The sequence below is a fragment of the Gossypium hirsutum genome, chromosome D05, assembly GCF_007990345.1.
Source record: "Gossypium hirsutum isolate 1008001.06 chromosome D05, Gossypium_hirsutum_v2.1, whole genome shotgun sequence".
NCBI lineage: Eukaryota > Viridiplantae > Streptophyta > Magnoliopsida > Malvales > Malvaceae > Gossypium > Gossypium hirsutum.
Genome location: NC_053441.1, coordinates 57005669 through 57029814, shown reverse-complemented (window position 1 = coordinate 57029814; position 24146 = coordinate 57005669). Strand labels below are relative to the sequence as shown.

Here is a 24146-nt window from a genome sequence, read left to right as displayed (position 1 = left end):
TTCATGCCAGACCTAAACCTAACAAACGAGTCTAAATTTTTACTTGACCTGACCCAAACCTAGCCCGGCCCCTTGCCACCTCTCTAAGATACAAAAGAAGCATAATAAAATTTACCCATTTATTTATATTTATGGTTCTTGTAACTAAAGAAGCGGTTCCACTTTTCCGTGCGACTTATACTCACGGGATTGTTGACTTTTACAATGTGAACAAGAAAAACACAAAACAACCAAAAGATACAAAACGTACAACTAACTTGGGTGTTATTGCAAGTTTTCGAACGATTATCGCAAGGAAAACTGTAAGAAAACCAAAATCTGACTCTTCGTAACATATGAATTTCTTCCTCTGTTTTTATTCACACATTTTCTACTATAAAAGGCCGATGTGGTAGTTGACGGTAGTTTCCCACCGGCTCGACATCCGATGTAAACGACATTGATTTCTATGGAGGTGTTCAGCAACAAGTAAGATGAACCCAAGTATTTTCAAAGCGATCTATATCACGTTCTATGCTTCACTGACTGTCGGATATTAAAGTGGAGGGATGCAACAAAGGATGCTGTAGGCATCAATTTCAAGGTGGATTTCACCGTAGAACATTTGAAGAAAATTGCTTGCGGATATTGAAGTGGAGTGTCGAAAGCTGGATAATATGGCTTTGAGAATATCCAATTGAGTTTGAGTTGAATCCTGGGAAAGAAGAGCATACTAAGATATGTGAACGGTCCAAGGTGTTTATGGATGCTGTAGAAGAGTTTAGAAGCTCGGTCAAGCTCGGTCTAGCTCTATCAACTTTCACTTTTAATGTTTGAGGTCAATTTACCTTATTAAAATGAGCATAATTCTCATTCAATTATTTAAACTCAAATTTTAGTTTCAAACAAAAATGAACAAAATTTATATTAACAAGAAAAACTCGATTGGACTTGATAGCTACTCCAATCAAAGTATTAGGGTACTCGAATCCGGTTCATTTGTTAGCTCTAGCTCAACGTTGATCTGGCCAGGTCTTTTGAACATACCAGAGCTGACAGGCTTATTGTTGAACTCTTCTGCAGCATCTATAAACACCTTGGACTGCTCACATATCTTTGCATGCTCCTCTTTCGCAGTACTCAACTCAGCCTCTAACTTGGATATCCTCAAACCCGCACTATCCAGATTTTGACGTTCCATTAAACCGATGTATGCACAAGCAACTTTCTTCAAATGTTCCAGGGCGAAATCCACCTTGAAATTGATGCGTAAAGCATCTTTGATTGCATCCCTCCACTTCAATATCAGATCCTCGGTGACGTGCTCCAGCCGTAGATTGCTCATCTCTTTGACAGAAGCACAGAACACGATATAAACGGTCTCGGCAATACTTGGGCTCATCTTACTTGTTGCTGAAACATCACCGTAGACTTTGATAATGTTGTTCACAATCGGATGTAGGGCTGGTGGGAAACTATATTTTCCTACTTGTATGCGCTCACCATGTAAGCCAGTGAAGTCAGAGAACTTCACTCTGCCCTCGTCATCAGCTTCAAGTTTCATAAGAATGTCAGTTATGGCTGCTTCATTATTACTGCATGTTTCAACTTCAGAACTCGTCTGATTTTTTGCTATACCGTCATTACAATCAACTACATTTACAGGAACTGTTCCCTGCAGATTTGGTATCTCATTCATCTCCAAATTGCAGAGCCGAGACAATGAATTGTGAGGGAAAACAAATCAGTATTCCAGAATTTGAATCTTTATGAGAAACTTAATATGGTTTAATCCAAGGTGTAGAAGCCCAAATTTGCCCGGGCCCTACCAGCAAAAGAAATTTTAGCCCAAATGGCCCAGTTACACTACAAAATTAATTGGACCAGTCTAGACACCAACCCGCATGCCCAATTGCAACCCAAACCCGAGGCCCAAATTAGGAGCCCAATTTCCCCCAAAAATCCAACTAGGGTCTCAGAAAAATGAAACCCTAGCCAAACCTAGCGCCGCACCCATCCCTCTGCCGTTCGCCTTGTCCCATCGCCACCCACCGTGCCTAGCTTCATCAACACCTGCAAAATGACAGAAAAAGCCGGGGCACGCAACAGATAGTGCAAAGCAATAGAATACAACCAAAAAATACAATGTAAATTGGCTATAAAAGCCAAACAATATCTCTGTACATTTTTTGTTAGAGACAGCATTTTTGAATTCAAGAAAAAGAAAAAGCAAACCAAAAAAAGGTTGACTCCAGTTATTTTCTACTCTGTTCTCGTGTTCTTATTCACGTTATTTTTTTATTTTTGTTTATTTTTCTGCAATCGTTTAATGAATAAAACGGGACTAAAAGGGAAAGGGGAAGAGACCTTACTGCTTCGGTGGGATGCTGTCGGAACTCCGCCTTTGCCGTCGTCGGAGTCGAGCAAAAAGGGGCGTTTCATCTCTTTTCCTTTTGGTCTCGCGGTTGAGAAGGCTTAGCCTTCGGGGACGCCGCAAAAGGGGGAGGCCTAGGGGCCGTTCTCGCGCAACTCCGGCCTTTGGCCACGGAGGCAGAGATGGTGGCCTGAGCTTAAGAGCCGGAAGAGGCGTGGGGAGGAGAGCAATCGGTCTCTCAGTTTGCTTTTTTTTCTTTTTTATTTTTTTTCTTTGTTTGTTTAAAAAATGAATGGAGGCTCAGATTAGGGTTCTTTTGGCCCTTGCTTGATGTGTGAAACAACGCCGTTTGGAGTCTGATCAGTGGCTCCAAAACGGCGTCGTATTGAGCTCTGACCCGCGCGGTGACCCGACCCAGGGGAAGGATCCGCGTGTTTTCTTTAAATGGGATATTTGTGCGCGTAGTCCCTCCGACTTTGTAGCGCGTTGCAATTTCGTCCTGTTTCGCTATTTCCTATTTTTCAATTTCTCCCCAGAACTCTGTTTTTGTTCTATTTTGACCCTCTGCTGCACTGCGTTTTGGGGCTTCGGGGTATTTACCATTTTGGTCCCCCCCTTTTTCGCGCATATTACATTTTGATCCTTTATTCCGTTTTATTTTTTATTTCAGCCCTGAGATTTCGTTCCCGTTTTGAATTAGTCCTATTATTATTATTATTATTATTATTATTATTACCTATTTATTTATATTGATTTTATTTAAACTTCTGGTACATATATATATTTATATATTTTACAACTTATGTACCTATCTATATATCCATATACATATTTTCATTTTCATAAATACATACATATTCATATATGATCTTTATAGTCTAAAATACACCTTTTTTATATATATTTTTTTAAAATCCGCATATACATACACATTTTCAATATATTTTTAGTATGTATATAAATTAACGTATTTATTTGTATACATATGTATATTTTCATTAGTTTTAAACTTTATTTTGTACATATATACTTTTTCTTTTATTTTACAATATATATATATACACTTACTTTTTATATGTATTTCTTTATCTTCGTATTCCATAGTTTTATACACCTATATGCACATATTTTTTTATATATACGCATATTTATTTATTTTATATAAAATATGCTTATATATTTTGTTAATTCATGTATACACATATTTTAGTTCATGTCTATATATATCTTTTTATACTTAATTGTATTTGCTATTTATTTATTTCATTTTTGTTATTATTTTGAATGAATGATTTAACTTTATTCGTTTTTTTATTTTGTTATTTTGTATGTTGTAAGTTTGATCGTTCATATTGATTGCTATTGCTTGCATCGTTTTTGTATTTTCATGTTCATTATGATTTTGCCATGCATAAATAATGTAATTTGCTTTCACTATGATTTTGTGCTTTATTTTTACTCGATATAACAAAATTTATTTTTTTTTAAATGGCATTTCGTGTTTGGATTCGAGAAAATCGTGCCCTAACTTACTGGGTTTCGATTTTCTCGATAAATCTAAATGCACGAATCTTTTTAAATTCAAATTTTAAATGATCTCGGGATTAAAAAATCGCGTCCTAACTTACTGGTCGTGATCTCATTTTAAATCCGAGATGCCTAAAATATCTTTTAAATAAGCATTTTTTTATTCGTGTCGAGAATTTGAGACATTGTATTCTAACTTACTGGATATGATTCTCTTTCTCGATCAACGTGAAATATACTTCTTTTTCCAAAAATTTTCATTTTAATACAAGGATCATATTTTTAATTCTTTCAAGTTCTCAATTTTCGACATCAAGATATTAGATAATCAGCTAGGTACCAATTTCTGGGCGTTACGAGGGTGCTCACCCTTCCTCGTACGTAACCGACTCCCGAACCCGTTTTCTAGATTTCGTAGACCAAAATCGTTGTTTTAATAAAATCAATTTATTTATTAAAAACAACCTCTTTCCAAGGTGACCCAATCACACCTCGAAAAGGATTGGTGGCGACTCCTGTTTCATTTTTCAAAACCCAAGTCGACCCCGTTTTCAATCAAAAAAATGGTGTCAACAGCTTGGCGACTCCGCTTGGGACATAAATAAGAGAGTCAAGCCACGAGTTGATTATCTCTTGTCTTTTTGTCGAAAGTTGTTAATTTGATTTAAATATACGATCCTCTCATTGCATTTTATTTTGAGTTATGGTTTTTATCATGTTTTGTATTTTAAATTTTTTATATACCTCTGCACATTGCATTGCATGACCGTTGGTCACACCTCTTAAGTGGGAGTGAGAAGCTACGCCTTCGTGAGGTTTTCACCTCCGCATGGGATAGTGAATCGCTTCCGGGATACATCCGTACCTATGTCTTCGTGAGATTTTCATCTCCGCATGGCCATAGGGAAATGTATTCCCCTGAACTGAACTCAGTCCGTATGAGCCTATAATGGGTGAGGATTGAGGAATCTGCTGGTTCAGGTACCCTACTTAGAACCAAACCACATGTAATGAGCCATAAGAACCGACCTAGGTAGAGCTACGCCAAACCTTAGTGCTTACCTAAATGGATGCTATGTTTATCGTCATTTACGTTAAATCTTGTTCTGCGTAATACTATTTTTTCTTTATTTTTGATTGTATGGCATTGTCATTCTAAAAGATGTGTCGATTCATGTTCAGTGTCTAAAACGAAAGCTTATCATGGAAAAGGGATTTCTTGATAAAGTAGAAGATAATGCGGCTGTGCAAGTATGGGCTGAGATGACACAACGGGAGAAAGGCGATAGCCTTACCGAAGAGCACGTGTCAGAATTGTGGGATTTCACCAGTATCAGTGTAATCCAGAATGACCTTCGAGAAATGAAAGAAGTCTGGGATCAGTGGGATGTCGAGACCAAGCAGCTGTTCTATTGTAACTACGGTGACCTACCTTATCTGCTCAGTGTCAAAGTGGACAAGTATTTATTCCGAGCCCTTGCTCAGTTTTGGATTCCTGCCTACAGTTGTTTCACTTTTGGGAAAGTAGATTTGACGCCTACTGTGGAGGAGTATACGACCTTGCTTCGGTGCCCAAAGTTTCAAGTCGACAGGGTTTATTCTAGAGCTGTTTGTGTCCCTCCGTTGTTAAGGAAATTAATGAACATCACTGGGATGAACGAGCAGTGGGTCGCTGCCCGAATCCAACAAAAAGGTGACAGTAAATGTGTCCCTTGGAAAAGCTTACGAGATTTGGTGCTTGTACATCCTGACGTAAAGAAAAGGGTCGATGTCTTCGCTTTAGGTATCTACGGGCTAGTGGTCTTCCCTAAAGCTTTGGGGCACATAGACGAGGCTGTATCTGATTTGTTTGATCGGCTTAGTAAAGGGGTTACACCGGTTCCAGCAATACTGGCTGAAACTTTCAGATCCCTGAGTGCATGTCGAAAAACAGGTGAGGGAAGGTTTATTGGATGCGCACAGCTTTTATTGGAATGGTTTCATGCCATTTCTGGAAAGTGGAAAAGGTCTCTTATCGAGTATTCTCTAGCAGCTACTCCCCTCTAGAGGAATTGGTGGCCACGCCAAAACGGGATGATATTTTAGAAGAAAGGTGGATGGAGATACTCCAGAATCTCCAGGATGAAGATATTGAATGGAGGGCTCCTTGGTTAATTCCTGATGAAATATTGTACCGATGTGGAGATTTCGATTGGGTTCCTCTGCTCGGGATATGGGGAGCTATTGGATATGCTCCCCTACTCGTATCCAGACAGTATAGATCACGACAATTCGTCCCAGCAACGCAGGGGTTGGCCTATTGTGATTTTTCCTATAGGGAGGACAATTATAAGAAAAAGGTTCGATAAGTGTCTAATGCCTGGAACCAAACTCGCCGAATGAAGATTTTAGCCGTGGGTCCGACAATTACCCCCCGAGTATAGCCAGTGGCGTGATCAAAGGGTCAACGATAATATCCCGGTGTCAAATCCAGAAACTGCTCGATCTTTAGAGGAACACCTACAAGTATTACCCTCTGAGATAGAAATTATCAAGCAAGAATTTGAAAAGAAGAGTTTAGAGATAGGGAAGAAAGTAGAACAGTTAGAGGAGGAGAAAATGCAGTTAGGACTGGATTTGGACATTCAAATATTAGAGGCCGACAAATTAAGAAAAGGAAAGAACAAGGCAGAAGAAGATTTAGACAGCCTGAAGACGGATTACAAGAAGTTGCGTAGGTCGATAAAAACTGCTGGCTTGGGTAAAACGTCAGAACAGTGGCGACAGAAAATTCAAGAGGAAAGAACGAAAGCTAATCAGTGGGAAAAGAAATTTCAGGATACTCAAACTCGAGAAGTTACTTTGGGAGAGTCTACTAGTCTGTCAAAACGAGAAGACGAAGTTGAATGCCCGAATAACTGAACTGGAAAGGCTACTTCACCAATACCGTAGTCGTAATTCTGCGGTTGAATTAAAGGCAAACTTGCACAAAATTGAAGAATTAAAGGGACAAGTAAGAGAGCTCGAGGACGCATTGCAAAACAGCGGATTCCGAATAGAGCTTCTGGAAAGAAGTAGTGAGCAGTGGCAAGGGCAATTCCAGCGGTCTCAAGATCAGATTAGAGACAGAGATTATGTTATGGGTGAGGCAGTGGCTCAAGTACGCGAGGTAGCTGATCACCTGCAAACCCTAGCGGTTCAGGCTGATCTATTAAGTTTGAAGTTTGAGTCAGAATCGGACCGGGGCCGAGAATTAACTTGGTTTCTTAAAAAGGTTAAGGCTTTGGGTATAAGGGCAAAGCCGTATATGTAATCTATTTTATGTAAAGAAATTTCTTTTCTAGTAAAGTTTTCTAATGAAGTTGAATTAGAATCAGTGCCTCTTTTTGCATTCATGCATCTACATATCATCATATGCATCAAGTTTTAAAAAGGGAGCCTAATTAATTTAAAATTATGACAGAACTACCCTGGAAACTAACAAAAATTCACCAATCGTTTATCACTACGGTACCCGTCGCAAAACAAAAGCCATGGATCAAAGACTCGAAAGACTCAAATAACTCCAAAAGGAGATGCAAGAACAAATGCAAGAGCGGTTAGAGAAGATTCAACAAGATATGAAGAACGAAATGATAGAGTCTCAAAAAAGCATGATAGCTGAATTAATGCAGTTGTTCAAAGGGGGAAGCGACAAAGGAAAAGACCCCGTGGTTAATACAGAAGAAGAAAATAATGATAGCCCTCTCTATCCCCCAGGTTTCACTCCTCCTCATGCGCAAACCCAAGCTGAGGTGCAACCACGCAGATCATCTGTTACTATCAGGCCTCAGCAGTTTTAAACTGGTGCCTCAATGCCAGTAAATTTCCAAACTGGAATAGGTTCTCATCTCGGAGAAGTCCCTGCTAATCCCATAGTACCCGATTTTGACAAAATGATGGGAAAAGAGAAAACAAATGAAGAACTGTTGAGCCGATTGGAGGAAAGATGTAAATGGCTCGAAGAGAAATTTAAAGCCATGGAAAGTGGCGAGAATTATCATGGGATGGACGCTAAAGACCTAAGCTTGGTACCAGATTTGGTCCTCCCTCCCAAGTTTAAGATGCCAGAGTTTGAAAAATATGACGGGACAAGTTGTCTTGAAGCTCATATCACTATGTTTTGCCGAAGGATGACCGGGTATATCAACAATGAGCAACTGTTGGTTCACTGTTTTCAGGACAGTTTGATCGGGTCAGCGGCTAGATGGTACAATCAACTGAGTCGAACCGAAATCCACTCTTGGAAAGATTTGGCGCAGGCTTTTATAAAGCAGTACATACATGTGATGGATATAGCACCCGATCGAATTGTATTGCAAAACATGGAAAAGAAAACTAATGAGAGCTTTCGCCAGTATGCTCGAAGATGGAGGGAGGTAGCAGCACAAGTTCAACCACCACTTTTAGAGAAGGAGGTAACCATGCTTTTTATCAATACCTTGAAAGTTCCATTTCTCAATCACATGTTGGGCAGTGCCACTAAGAGCTTTTCAGACATAGTGATGTCTGGAGAAATGATAGAGAACGCCATAAGATGTGGCAAGATAGAAGCAGGATAAAGTACTAAAAGGTCGGCTCCAAGGAAGAAGGAGCACGAGATAAACAATACAAGCATGTTTAACAAGGACCATTCTAAAACAATTACGGTGGGACAAGCCAGAGCAGTAACCGCTAATCGGCAAGGTTCTTCGAAACAGGAATCTAATCCAAGGCCAAATGTAGAGAGACTTCAATTCACACACATCCCAGTGACGTATAGGGAATTGTACCAGAACTTATTCGATACACATGTGGTATCTCCATATTACCTGAAACCAATGCAACCCCCATACCCTAAGTGGTATGACCCAAACGTCTAATGCGAGTATCACGCGGGGACCAAGGGGCATTCGATTGAAAAATGCACTGCATTCAAGAAAGTTGAAAAACTTATCAATTTGGGGATCGTAAAGATTGGTGACTCATCAGGACCAAATGTAGCAGAGAATCCGTTGCCCAATCATGACCATAAAGGGGTGAACGCGATAATTGAGAACGGAAGAATGAGAGTCAAAGCCAACGTAGCCGAGATAATGACCCCCCTTGAATGGGTTTGGAAACAAATGGTAAAAAGAGGTCTCATCAGGCAAAATTCAATAAAAAGGTCTGAAGGAGCAAAGACGTTTTGTGAGTTCCACGCAGAAGAAGGCCATGACATCCAAAAGTGTACCGAGTTCAGAACCATGGTGCAAAGCTTAATGGATAGCAAAGAGTTAGAGTTTTACGAAGAGATTAATGAACTAGCAAAAGGAGAGGTCTATGCTACAGAAGAAGGATCTACGGGGAAAGCTCAAAAGGCTAATTACCCGGTGGTAATTATTTCAAAACCAATGAGCAGAGAATCTGGAATACAAATAGCACCAAAGGTCATAATCCAAAAACCTGTATCCTTTCCCTACAAGGATAGCAAAAAGGTTCCTTGGAATTACAACTGCAACGTAACAATCCCAGGAGAAGAGAGCTTGGTAAATGCTTCAGGAGAGAGTGAAGGATTCTATACACGAAGTGGAAAACGCTATGATCCGGCAAACGCAAGAGTGGAATCTGGAAAAGGAAAAGCCTTAGCGGTTGAATTGGGAAAAGCAAAGACAGACAAAATTGAGCCGCGTATCAATCAGCCGGTAACTGAAAATGAGGCTAATGAATTTCTAAAATTCTTAAAACATAGTGAGTACAGCGTGGTAGAACAATTACATAAGCAACCGGCTCGTATCTCGATGCTTGAATTGCTCCTAAGTTCAGAGATACATCGTAATGCGCTGATTAAGGTGCTAAATGAAACTTACGTCGCTGATGATATCTCAGTGAATAAGTTGGACCGTTTGGTTAATAATATCAGTGCCGACAATTTCATTTTCTTTAATGATGATGAAATACCGCCCGGGGGAAGAGGAACCACCAAAGCCTTACATGTTTCTACTTACTGCGGGAAACATATGTTGTCAAGAGTACTAATTGATAATGGATCAACCTTAAATGTTTTACCCCTATCCACCTTAAATAGGTTGCCGGTAGAGAGCTCTCACATGAAATCATGCCAGAATATAGTGAGAGCATTTGATGGCACCAAAAGAAAGGTGACGGGAAGAATAGAAGTACCTCTCTTGATTGGCCCAAATACGTACGAAGTGGATTTCTTAGTGATGGATATTAAGCCTTCGTATAATTGCTTACTAGGGAGACCATGGATTCATTCAGCAGGGGCGGTGCCTTCATCGTTGCACCAGAAGTTGAAATTAGTGACAGAAGGTCGGTTAATTACGATTGACGCTGAGGAAGACATCATTGCATCGGTAACCAGTGACGCACCATATTTGGGAGTGGATGATGATGCGGTTGAATGTTCTTTTCGATCCTTAGAGTCCGTAAATGCAACTTTTGTCACTGAGGGAAAAAAATCCCAATGCCCAGCATATCTAAAGCCACAAGGATGGGATTACAAATGACAGTTGGGAAAGGAGCTGTGCCTGGAAGAGGACTGGGAAGATGCCTTCAAGGAAGGGTAGAGGCACCAGTGGCGAAAGACAAACAAGACCGTTTTGGTTTAGGATTTAAACCAAATGCCAAGCAGAAAAGGAAAGATTTAGAGAAAAGACAAGACAGGAGGAAGGCGCGTTTGAACGGAAAAGAAGTTGATTGGGAACCTATGGCTTTCCCCCACATATCCAGGACATTCATATCGGGAGGAACCATGTATTCTGGACTGAGGACTCTAAGAAAGAAGACCACAGAGGAAATGTTAGGAAACTTAAGCATCAATGCCATATTTGAAGAAGAATCTGAAGAAGGAAGTACATCAGGCATCTATCCCGTTGAACCTGGGAGTGTTTTAAACAATTGGACTGCAGAAGAAATGCCAGAAGTTTTTAGAGCTTTTCCAGAGTAATATTCAAAACATATTAATTATTCTAAGCCTAGAGAAAATGAAAACTTTTGTGAACTGAAATGGGCTTATATGTGGACATTGTGATTTCAATGAAATATATCTTCGCATTTTGAGTATATATTCTTTTAAAATTCTTTTCATTCTTTCATACGAATAGTCATCTTTAATGCTTTTATTCCGAATCATTCTTTTATTCATGGTCATACTAAATAAGAATCCTTAAATTCATGCATTCCCTGTATATTCTTTGATACCTATAACAGGTCCCAAGATATCAATGATATGAGTGACTCTACTATGGACTTAGAAAATCTTTTTGAACGAGATATGTGTTTAAAGGAATCTCAAGATTTTGAAGATAACACAGATTGCAACCTATCTCCGGACTTGTTAAGGATGGTAGAGTAGGAAGAGAAACAGATTCTACCTCACAAGGAGACGATAGAGACAGTGATCCTGGAAGAGGGAAAGGTGGTAAAAATTGGCACGTGCATAGCTGAAGAAGTGAAACAAGACCTCATTAAATTGCTTCGAGAGTTCAAAGATGTCTTCGCATGGTCATACCAAGATATACCGGGGTTAAGTACTGACATCGTAGTTCACCGACTTCCTATAAAGGAAGATTACAAACCAGTTCAGCAAAAACTCCGAAGAATGAGACCTGATGTTGTGTTAAAAATAAAGGAGGAGGTGCAAAAACAATTAGACGCTGGGTTCCTGCAAGTGGTCAAATACTCCGAGTGGGTAGCCAATATCGTTCCTGTCCCTAAAAAAGATGGGAAGGTACGAATGTGTGTAGATTATAAAGACTTAAATAAGGCTAGCCCCAAAGATAACTTTCCCTTGCCGCACATCGACGCCTTGGTGGACAACACGGCAGGACATTCGCTATTTTCTTTCATGGATGGCTTCTCTGGATATAACCAAATTAAAATGCATCCTGAGGATATGAAGAAAACTACATTCATAACCCTATGGGGAACCTTTTGTTATAAGGTGATGCCGTTTGGGTTGAAAAATGCAGGGGCAACTTATCAGAGGGCCATGGTAACACTGTTCCATGATATGATACATAAGGAGTTAGAGGTCTATGTTGATGACATGATTGCAAAATCTAAAACAGAAGAGGAACATGTGCAGGTCCTTAAGAAATTATTTATGAGGTTGAGAAAATTTCAGCTAAAGCTAAATCCAGCAAAATGCACATTTGGGGTCAGATCAGGAAAATTGCTTGGGTTTGTGGTCAGTGAGAGAGGAATTGAGATTGATCCTGACAAAGTAAGAGCAATACAATAATTACCCCCGCCGCGTACTCAAAAGGAAGTTCGAGGTTTCTTAGGAAGGCTGAACTATATTGCTCGGTTCATCTCACAGCTAACTGATAAATGCGACCCCATATTTCGCCTCCTCAAGAAACATAATCTTGGTGTATGGGATGAGGAATGTAAAAAAACTTTTGAAAAAGTCAAACATTACTTATCCAACGCCCCAGTGCTGATGCCACCCTGCCCAGACAAACCGCTCATATTGTATTTGGCAGTATTTGAAAATTCCATGGGATGCGTGCTTGGTCAACATGATGAATCAGGACGAAAGGAAAGAGCAATCTACTATCTCAGCAAGAAGTTCACTGAATGCGAAATAAGATATTCGCCAATCGAGAAATTATGTTGTGCCCTAATCTGGACAACTCGGAGACTGAGACAGTACATGTTGTACCATACGACCTGGTTAATCTCCAAATTGGACCCTCTGAAATACTTAATGGAGTCAACCGCTCTGAATGGAAGAATGGCTCGTTGGCAAATTCTTCTATCTGAATTTGACATAGTCTATGTAAACCATAAGGCGGTCAAAGGGAGTGCAATAGCGGAATTCCTAGCAAGTAGGGCTCTGGATGATTATGAGCCATTGAACTTCAATTTCCCAAATGAAGATTTGATGTATATCGCAACTGTAGAGAAAGATTTCCAAGAAGGTGGTCCTTTGAAGTTGAGTTTTGACGGAGCTTCAAATGCTATAGGCAACGAAATTGGGGCAGTACTCGTGTCTCCTAGTGGAGATTATTATCCTTTCACTAGCAAATTGGACTTTGACTGCACAAATAATATGGCTGAGTATGAAGCTTGCATTATGGGCATCCAAGCAGCCATAGAGCGGAAAATTAAGGTGCTAGAAGTATACGGGGACTCGGCATTAGTAATTTATCAGCTCAAAAGGGAATGGGAAACAAGAGACCCGAAGTTAGTCCACTATCGAAAATTGGTTAAAGAATTGATTGAGGAATTTGATAGTGTCACCTTTAGTTACCTCCCGCGAGATGAAAACCAGATGGCAGATGCTTTGGCCACTTTAGCCTCCATGTTTAAAGTGAACAAATTAGAAGATATGAAGCCTATCCAGATCAGCATCTATGAGGCTCCAGCTCATTGTTGCAACATTGACAGTGAAGAGGGAAAGGATAATCACCCTTGGTACCATGACATATTGCGATATGTGAAGAGTCGTGAGTACCCTGACCATACGACAGAAAATGATAAGAAGACATTAAGGAGATTAGCCATTGACTATGTCCTAGATGGGGAAATTTTGTATAAAAAGGGAAAAGATCAAGTATTGTTGAGGTGTGTGGATGCTGTCGAGGCAAAAGAAATTTTGGAAGAAGTGCATGAAGGTATCTGCGGATCGCATGCCAACGGCTTCACGATGGCAGGAAAATTATGAGATTTGGGTACTATTGGTCCACCATGGAAGGGGATTGCATTAATTATGCCAAAAGGTGCCATAAATGTCAAATTTATAGTGACAAAATGCACGCACCACCTTCACCCCTTCATGTTATGGTTTCTCCATGGCCTTTCTCCATGTGAGGAATGGATGTTATCGGGCCAATATCTCCAAAAGCTTCTAATGAGCATCGTTTTATCTTTGTGGTTATTGATTACTTCACTAAATGGGTGGAAGCTGCTTCATATGCAAATGTCACGAAGTCGGCAGTTAGCAAGTTTCTGAAAAAAGAAATCATATGTCGATATGGGATGCCTGAAAGGATCATATCCGATAATGCGATGAACTTAAACAACAACTTAATAGCAGAAGTTTGTAGTCAGTTCAAGATCAGACACCACAATTCGTCACCGTACCGTCCAAAAATGAATGGTGCCGTGGAAGCAGCTAACAAGAACATCAAGAAAATTTTAGGAAAAATGACTGAAACCTACAAAGACTGGCACGAGAAATTACCTTTTGCTCTCCTGGCATATCGTACTTCTGTTAGGACCTCTACTGGGGCAACATCGTTTTCTTTAGTCTATGGGATGGAAGCAGTTTTACCCATAGAAGTTGAAATTCCTTCCCTCCGAGTATTAGCCGAACTAAAGTTGGATGAGGCTGAATGGATTCAATCTCGATATGACCAGCTAAACTTGGTAGAAGAAAAGAGGTTAAAAGCTATTCGTCATGGTCAGATGTATCAGAAACGAATGATGCGAGCCTATAACAAAAAAGTTCGTCCCAGAGAATTTTACAAGGGGGACCTGGTTTTGAAAAAGATCCTTCCTCTATAAAAGGATTTTAGAGGAAAATAGATGCCAAATTGGGAAGGTCCTTATGTGGTAAAAAAGGCCTTTTCAGGAGGAGCTTTAATCCTGAGCGAGATGGATGGTAAAAGCCTGCCAAATCCTGTAAATTCGGACTCAGTCAAGAAATATTTCACTTGAAAAAAGGGGCATTCAAAAAAAAAGGGGGGGGAGAGGCCAAGGTGAAAACCCGCAAAGGGCGCCTTGAGACCAAATGGAATTTGAGTTGAAAACCTGAAAAAGGCGGCTCAAATTTTGAAGAAGCGTGAGGTGAACGGAACAGCCCAAATTTTGATCAGGATCTGAGGCATGTGGTGGTCTTACTATACCTGAATCACAAGGAATAGGTGACATCTTAGGGTATCGACAGAATATTGTAGATTCCCTAAACACATATTAAATGGTCTTTATGAAACTTATGCAGAGAAGCTCGTGCTGCGATATCTGGGGCACCTGTTGTCATCTTATATTTTGAACCTTGGCAAAATTCGTTGTCTTGATTAATGTATTCATTTCAAGCTTTGCTCCCCAGTAAAATTTCATTTGGTCTATTGTCTTAATTCATTTTTATCTTAGCAAAATTTGCTATCTTGATTAACTCATTCATTTCGAGATTTGTTCTCAATAACATTTGTTTGTTCGTCATGGTAACCTTTTTCGAAAAAACATTTAGAATAACTATTAATGAACTGAATGTTCAAGCAAATGGAGTTTTGCATATTACTCTAGAAATTTCTAAATAATGAAGGAACCTGAAACAGGACTGTTGTTTAGAGCACACCAATTTCAAAGTGTCTAAAAGGGAAAAGTCTAAGTCAGGACTATCCTTTCAAATTTTGTTGTCCAAAAATTGAACAAAATGACAAGATGTCGTGTTGGTGGCAAAGCTCCAATGAACAAACAAGCGATGTTCACCAAGCAATAAGAAAATGTCTTCTAGGAGAAGAAAACTCTTCATTGAGCATAAACATTTGGTATAACACCTTGGGAATGGGGTAAAGGACCAAAGAGCTTCACATTCTGTATTATTGAATTATGGTAGCAGAGGATCGAAAAAAGGCCAGATCTTTCTACCCTTGGGTTGCAGCGAGAGAAAGATGGTTCAAATTTTGCATCCAGTGGATTGAACTTGGAGGTTTACAGTGGGGGCAATCTGATTAAGTGTTTCTTTGGATTTGCCAGTCGAGCAAGAAGGCGTTGTAGCACGTCAGCGGTAAACCTTAATAAGCTTTTGTATGATGATAACCTAAGCATTAAGGAATCACTTTCATGACATTCGGCATTCATTCAAATGTCATTCATACACGTCTAGTTAGGAGCATTTGATTCATTCTGGTCATCCTAATCACTAGGCACAAATAGGTTCATAAAATAGAATATACAGGCCATGTCCCCCAGAGAACAGATCAATAAAGATAGTAGATCTTGCCTTCCTGCACTGACAGCGAAGCAGATCGAAGAAACCATAGTTTGCAATTTAAAAGATCAAAGCCACAGCGGCGAATCTTACTTCTGGCGATGCAGCGGAGCAGATTGAAGCTACAACAGCGAATCTGTCCAATTACAACCCAAACCCGAGGCCCAAATTAGGAGCCCAATTCCCCCCCAAAATCCAACTAGGGTCTCAGAAAAATGAAACCCTAGCCAAACCTAGCGCCGCACCCATCCCTCTGCCGTTACCGTGCCTAGCTTCATCAACACCTGCAAAATGACAGAAAAAGCCGGGGCACGCAACAGATAGTGCAAAGCAATAGAATACAACCAAAAAATACAATGTAAATTGGCTATAAAAGCCAAATTAGAGACAGCATTTTTGAATTCAAGAAAAAGAAAAAGCAAACCAAAAAAAGGTTGACTCCAGTTATTTTCTACTCTGTTCTCGTGTTCTTATTCACGTTATTTTTTTATTTTTGTTTATTTTTCTACAATCGTTTAATGAATAAAACGGGACTAAAAGGGAAAGGGGAAGAGACCTTACTGCTTCGGTGGGATGCTGTCGGAACTCCGCCTTTGCCGTCGTCGGAGTCGAGCAAAAAGGGGCGTTTCATCTCTTTTCCTTTTGGTCTCGCGGTTGAGAAGGCTTAGCCTTCGGGGACGCCGCAAAAGGGGGAGGCCTAGGGGCCGTTCTCGCGCAACTCCGGCCTTTGGCCACGGAGGCGGAGATGGCGGCCTGAGCTTAAGAGCCGGAAGAGGCGTGGGGAGGAGAGCATTCGGTCTCTCAGTTTGCTTTTTTTCTTTTTTATTTTCTTTTTCTTTGTTTGTTTAAAAAATGAATAGAGGCTCAGATTAGGGTTCTTTTGGCCCTTGCTTGATGTGTGAAACGACGCCGTTTGGAGTCTGATCAGTGGCTCCAAAACGGCGTTGTATTGAGCTCTGACCCGCGCGGTGACCCGACCCAGGGGAAGGATCCGCGTGTTTTCTTTAAATGGGATATTTGTACGCGTAGTCCCTCTGACTTTGTAGCGCGTTGCAATTTGGTCCTGTTTCGCTATTTCCTATTTTTCAATTTCGCCCCAGAACTCTGTTTTTGTTCTATTTTGACCCTCTGCTGCACTGCGTTTTGGGGCTTCGGGGTATTTACCATTTTGGTCCCCCCTTTTTCGCGCATATTACATTTTGATCCTTTATTCCGTTTTATTTTTGATTTCAGCCCTAAGATTTCGTTCCCGTTTTGAATTAGTCTTATTATTATTATTATTATTATTATTATTATTATTATTACTATTATTATTATTACCTATTTATTTATATTGATTTTATTTAAACTTCTGGTACATATATATATTTATATATTTTACAACTTATGTACCTATCTATATATCTATATACATATTTTCATTTTCATAAATACATACATATTCATATATGATCTTTATAGTCTAAAATACACCTTTTTTTATATTTTTTTTAAAATCCGCATATACATACACATTTTCAATATATTTTTAGTATGTATATAAATTAACGTATTTATTTGTATACATATGTATATTTTCATTAGTTTTAAACTTTATTTTGTACATATATACTTTTTCTTTTATTTTACAATATATATATATACACTTACTTTTTATATGTATTTCTTTATCTTCGTATTCCATAGTTTTATACACCTATATGCACATATTTTTTATATATATACGCATATTTATTTATTTTATATAAAATATACTATATATATTTTGTTAATTCATGTATACACATATTTTAGTTCATGTCTATATATATCTTTTTATACTTAATTGTATTTGCTATTTATTTATTTCATTTTTGTTATTATTTTGAATGAATGATTTAACTTTATTCGTTTTTTTATTTTGTTATTTTGTATGTTGTAAGTTTGATCGTTCATATTGATTGCTATTGCTTGCATCGTTTTTGTATTTTCATGTTTTGCCATGCATAAATAATGTAATTTGCTTTCACTATGATTTTGTGCTTTATTTTTACTCGATATAACAAAATTTATTTTTTTTTAAATGGCATTTCGTGTTTGAATTCGAGAAAATCGTGCCCTAACTTACTGGGTTTCGATTTTCTTGATAAATCTAAATGCACGAATCTTTTTAAATTCAAATTTTAAATGATCTCGGGATTAAAAAATCGCGTCCTAACTTACTGGTCGTGATCTCATTTTAAATCCGAGATGGCTAAAATATCTTTTAAATAAGCATTTTTTTTATTCGTGTCGAGAATTTGAAACATTGTATTCTAACTTACTGGATATGATTCTCTTTCTCGATCAACGTGAAATATACTTCTTTTTCCAAAAATTTTCATTTTAATACAAGGATCATATTTTTAATTCTTTCAAGTTCTCAATTTTCGACATCAAGATATTAGATAATCAGCTAGGTACCAATTTCTGGGCGTTACGAGGGTGCTCACCCTTCCTCGTACGTAACCGACTCCCGAACCCGTTTTCTAGATTTCGTAGACCAAAATCGTTGTTTTAATAAAATCAATTTATTTATTAAAAACAACCTCTTTCCAAGGTAACCCAATCACACCTCGAAAAGAATTGGTGGCGACTCCTGTTTCATTTTTCAAAACCCAAGTCGACCCCGTTTTCAATCAAAAAAATGGTGTCAACACAAGGTATCGAAATCCAAACATAAATTCCAGTTCATGCATTAGATTTTTCAAACATGTAGAACAATTAATATGCCATACCTTGTCAACAGCTTCAGAGTTTGTTCCATGGACAGTAACATATTGAGGGTGAAGTTGCTTGCCGGTTGACTGGGTAATGTAACCATCCTGTCTCTGTTGAGCTGCTGCTTGGAATTGCGCATTAAGGAGTAGCAATCCAAGTTGTGCTTTCAACTCTCCATTCTCAACGTTGAACCGTTGAATTTCCTCTTTCAAGCGTTTAATCTCCCCAATCTGTTCATCTGCTGTTACCTACACCGCAGAATGTTGATACCAAATACAAATCTAAGAAATCAATTTACATAATTTGGTCACCACTTGACCATTCTGGTTAAAATACAATCATATCAATATGATGGGTTAAAAAGGGCATTTAAAGTAAAAATTTTGATTATAACTAATTCCATTAGAGGCTATATTCTAGAGAGAGAGAAAAACAATTAGATTATCTTATACCTTGCGCTTTTGCCTATACTTGTAATCACTTTGTCTTTTGTTTTCTTTTCTTTGAGCTGGAGTGAGTTTAGATCGAGTCCCACCTTCTGATACTGTTTGATATGAAGCTTCGGATGTTTCTCCTTGATTGAATTGATGGTGTTGGTCTAGCAGAGACCGAACCGTTGGTCCATCGTCTATAGCAGAGAAGTCGATGTTGTCCTGTACTAACCCATTGTCTCTGCCAAGCAGCTCCAGCCATCCATCTACTACGCCCAAAGAGTCAGTCTGTTGTGGAAGTTGTGGTTCGCTGGGTATGTTTGAGCCAAAAAATGAAGTAGATCCATCTGATGAATAACCCTCCATGTTTACCCAGATGTAGAACCTTGATTTGAACGGCCAAAACAAAGTAACAATTCTTGAATTCAACCAGATTTCTGCAATAAAAAAGAAAAAAAACATATACAAGAGATGTAATAAGAGGTGGGCGGTAAGAGTTTGAAGTCTCTGATTGGATGGAGTTGGATTATTTATTTATTGACATATTTGCTTAAGGTGGTCTCGTAGCTGAAAAACTTCAATCGCTCGACAACTCTCGACCTGTAAGTCAACGAACAATCACGCCTGTCGAAATCGTCCGAATTTGTAAAAGCTTAAAATGTTTTATTTTGGGTAAACTTTCCTTACAGTCACCCAAATTTTAAGGTATTTTTGTATTGGTCACAAAAAAAAATATTATTATTTTAGTCACTAGATCAATTGCAATTTATAGTCATTCTACTATTAAAATACCTTTGATCACCAAATGAAATATTGGAATAATAACAAATTTAGTCTTCAGCATTCACCCATTTTGTTTATTTAGTTCTATTTGTTTTTTTAAATTCAACAAATTCAACCTTCAACATTTATACATGGTGTAAATTTGATTTTAATTCTAAAAGAAAAATTATAAATAAAAATTTTGAAATATATAAATAAAAATTTATCAAATTTTCAAAAATATTACAAAACATTCAAAAAAATTATAAAATTTACGGAAATTGATAAATTTTAATATATTATTTTAAAAAATATATAATGTAGAGATAATTAAAATATATATTGTTCATTTAGTCTTAATTCCTAATTCCTAAAAGATCAACCTTGAATGCTTTAAATTATTTATGGGTGTATGATTTTTGTCCATGTTTTATGAAAATAGGGTTAAGTATGCAAGTGTTTGTGTTATCGAAATGTATACTTTTAAAATGGCGACACATTACCATGGATGGCACACAAGAGGGCTGCTTTGGGCGGTACAAGGAGGGAAATTTAAGGGCTGAAGGAAAAAAGGGTTGGAAATAGCAGTACAAGTCAACATTTCAAAAGCATAAATAGACAATGTTAGAAGAATAGAGATTGTTAACATAAGATTTGCTAGTTTGTTATCATTCAGTTGATTAGTCTGGTATAGTTGGTTAGGAGCAGTTACTCATATTGAAGTATAAAAACATTGACAGTGTATTGATTAAAGTAGATAATAATACTAAGCAATTTCTCAGAAAAAATTCTCTCTCTAAAATCTATTCTTGTAATAGTGTGGTACCTAACATGGTATCAGTCGCCTAGTTCCTGGATTCATGGCTCATTCCACAGATTCTACTGCTGTTGATCCTACCAGTTCATCTTTTTCCAGTGCACGACTGGTTCAATCGTTTCCTCGTCATGATACAGTGAAACTAGATGAGGGAAACTTTGTTCAATGGCAGCATCATGTTCGACTCATTATAGAAGGATATGAGTTGCAAGGGTTTCTGGAGGGCACGTTACCTGCTCCGCCTAGATTTGTGTCGTCTTCTGATGGCAGTCTTACTCCGAATCCAGATGCATCTTTATTTACTCAACAAGATAAGTTGTTGAACTCTAGGCTCCTCTCTACGATTAGTACGTCTTTGTTATCCTATTTTATCACTGCTAAATCTACTTGCGATATCTGGAGCACTGCGAATCATCTTTTTGCAGCTTCCACTGGTGTGAAGGTGTCTCGTGTTCGCCATGACCTACTGATACGAGTCACAAAAGCCCAAATTCTTGAAGGCGAGGCCCAATAAGCAAATTCCCAGCCCAATCAAGAAATCCATCCATACTTAGTTGAAAATCAGGCCAAATTGTCAAAGTGGCCCAAGTTGTAAAGTTTTATTTTTATTTTTATTTATTTATTTACTTAGTTTAAATTTTTATGTCAATATTCAGTCCAAGAGTCCCAGATAAAATGACCTTTGACCGAATTTCCATATTAAAATAATTAGAAGTTTTTTTTATTTTAGTTTTCTAATTAGATTAGGACTAGTTATAAGGCCTATTTAAAGGCATGGCTGTCCACCTTGTTAAACACTCATCATTATTATTAAAATTTCAGATTTGTTAAGAGCAGAATTTTCTTTGAGTTTTCTCCAAGATTTCTCTCTTGAGTTTTCTTTAGAAGTTGTTTTAACAATCTTGTGATTGTGGGAGCCATCCTCAACCTTCTTCTTGCCATTGATATTCTTTGGAGGGGAGATTAGAGCCGTTTGAAGGGAGTTGTGAGATCTTTCGGGATTTCAAGGCTTCTTAGGACTTATCTTTTAATTTCTTACTGTCAATTCTTTCTTTATTTCTGCTTGTGCCGAATCTTTATCTAATTTATTTTCTGTTCTTATTGTGTTTTCAGCCTTTTTCTATCTTAAGGAATTAGCCCAAAAATCCCCAATTTCTAGGGTTCTTACCGATTCATCCATACTCTTTTTTGGGAGAAATTAGATTGCCGAAATTTGGGGAAAACTATCTGGGTGTTCAATTGGGCAGAATCGCAATCTCTTCTAGGGTTTCAAGATTCCTTATTAACACTTATTTCTATTCTCTATTTGATTCTTTACTGTTTTGGGGATTTTATTTCAGATCTGAAAATTCAAAAATCTAATCTTTTAATTTTCTGTTTCGTTTCAGATCTAATTGTTTAGGGTTTTCGTAGGAGTTTCTCGTGACTTGGCAACTCGATCTTGGTCCGCGCGCAACCCCGTATCATTTGGTATCAGATTTTGGGCGTTTTGGGTGTTCTTGGTTGATTTCTGAACTGATCTCTATTTTTTAAAGCATAAACAACAGTTTTACCCAGAAAAATTGTTCAAAAAAATTCATTTGAGTGGGTAAACGTTGTCCGATTGATCTGAAATTTTACATACATGTTTTTGGCACTGTGATTGAATATAAAAAATTTATTCCCACAAAAAAATCAGTCAAAAAGTCAAAAAAATAAAAAAAAAAGACGAAATTCAATAAAAATTTAAAAAAAAGATTCAGCGGGTTGAATTTGGTGCCCAAAATTTCCAGATCAAAAATTCAATATATAAGGACACTCCAGATTTAATTTCGTGATTTTTGGAGATCGGGAACACCTCGAACGAAGTTGTCAAGTTACTCCGCAGTTTTTCGGGTTTTCTGTTTTTAGCAAATTTTATTGATTCTTAGCTGTAGGTTTTCATTTGTTTACCTTTATTCTTCCTTTACGTTATCTAACACCTTCTTGGTTCTTGTGTTAGTAGGATTTAAACGTGTGCGCAACCCCGTATCACCTACATTCTATCAAGAAAGGTGATTTAACTGTAAAAGAATACATTGCCAAAATTTAAGATATTTGTGCGTTACTTGTGGCTTCTGGTTCTGCTGTTTCGGAGGCTGAAAAGGTGGAGGTTCTCCTAGCTGGCCTTTCCACTAACTTTGACGCGGTGTTCACGTTGGCCTCATTTTTGTCGGAGACATTGCCTTTCTAGAAATTAGTTGACATTCTATTGGAATTTGAAAATCGACAGACGAGAGCGGCGCATGATGTTCCGATGCTTGCTCACATGGTTGAAGCTCCTTTGGTTGCAGCGGTGGCTGACTCAAATTTGCGTGGTACGCGTTCCACGGCAGGGTCGCGCAGTGGTCGCGAGTTTCATCCTCGAACACAATGTCAAATTTGCGGCAGATACGGTCACTTGGCACAGTGATGTTTCTATCAATTCAATCACGACTATGGTGGTCTGAACGCTTCAACCACGGCGCGATTTTTCTCTGCTGGTGATGGCCAAGGGCTGCACGGTGACGTTTATGGCCGATCCGCTAGTTCTAGTGGCCCTGGGCTACGTATGGTGCCTGTTCCGGAGCACGATCTTGGAGGCGCCTCGTGGGGGAGATGGCCACAAGATTTTGGCTATCAGCAGCCGCAACTACTCATACCTTTACTTATCCTACACCTACTTGAGTTGGGCGTGATTTTGGTCTTGCTGATGGACCATATGGCATCTTTCATGGGTCTGCTGGTGGCCCAATTATTTCGCATGGTCTATATGACTGACCAATTGGGCGTAACCTAGGGCGCAATTTGGCCAGCGCCGAGTTGGGTTCTCTACTGGGGTACAGAGGCCGAATGATGAAGGCCAAAATCTTGCGCCAACTGGTCCTTCCTAATCTTGAGACTAATACCTCCAGCGAGCCCCATACCCGCTAGTCACAAGTGGGGATCCCTTGTAAGGCTCGTGATCTCTTTTGTGGATATAGCTTGTGACCCTATTCCTGGCTTATACGAGCTATCTTTGCGAGCACCCTAGCGGGGTCCCTCGCAAGCTCTCCATGCGAGTTATCTTTACAAACATCAGCATCCCAACGGGGTCCCCAGCGAACTATCTTTGCAGGGTCCCCAGAGAACTATCTTTACGGCGAACATTCTTCTTCTGGATCGGGTCTATCCTGGTCGAAGATCTGGAACCTATTGGGTTATTTGGGCTAGCGGTTACCAAATCCTAACAAGAATAAATAGTTTTATATGTTTAATTTGTCAAGTATGATTTAATTGATGTGATTTAATTTAAGTTCTAGGGTTGATTTGATGACATTTAGTCGCTAATTTTATTAATTAATTATAATTTTTTATCAAATCAACTCAAACTAAAATTAAACACTACAAAATTAATATTGTTATTTTCAGGTACCAAAATAAATAACTTTTATCAGTACCATATTAAACCAAAAAATTACACAAGTATCATATTTATAAAAAAAATGCCAAAACTAAGATATCAAATTTTGCATTTTATATTAATGATGGTTCAATTATAAATTTGAGTTTTGCATTAGATTGATCTAAAATTAGATG

General features: G+C 38.4%; 1 protein-coding gene across 1 annotated transcript; it reads right to left on the bottom strand.

Annotated features, from left to right (window-relative positions):
* Positions 1–831: 831 nt before the first annotated feature.
* On the bottom strand, positions 832–19760 carry LOC121216816 (uncharacterized). Its single transcript, XM_041092231.1, has 3 exons — positions 19013–19760; positions 18578–18808; positions 832–1678 (listed from the first exon to the last, which is right to left on the bottom strand). Exons 1-3 carry the CDS (start codon positions 19451–19453, stop codon positions 947–949), a joined length of 1404 nt encoding a protein of 467 aa, XP_040948165.1. The 5' UTR covers positions 19454–19760; the 3' UTR covers positions 832–946.
* Between the last annotated feature and the right edge of the window lie 4386 nt (positions 19761–24146).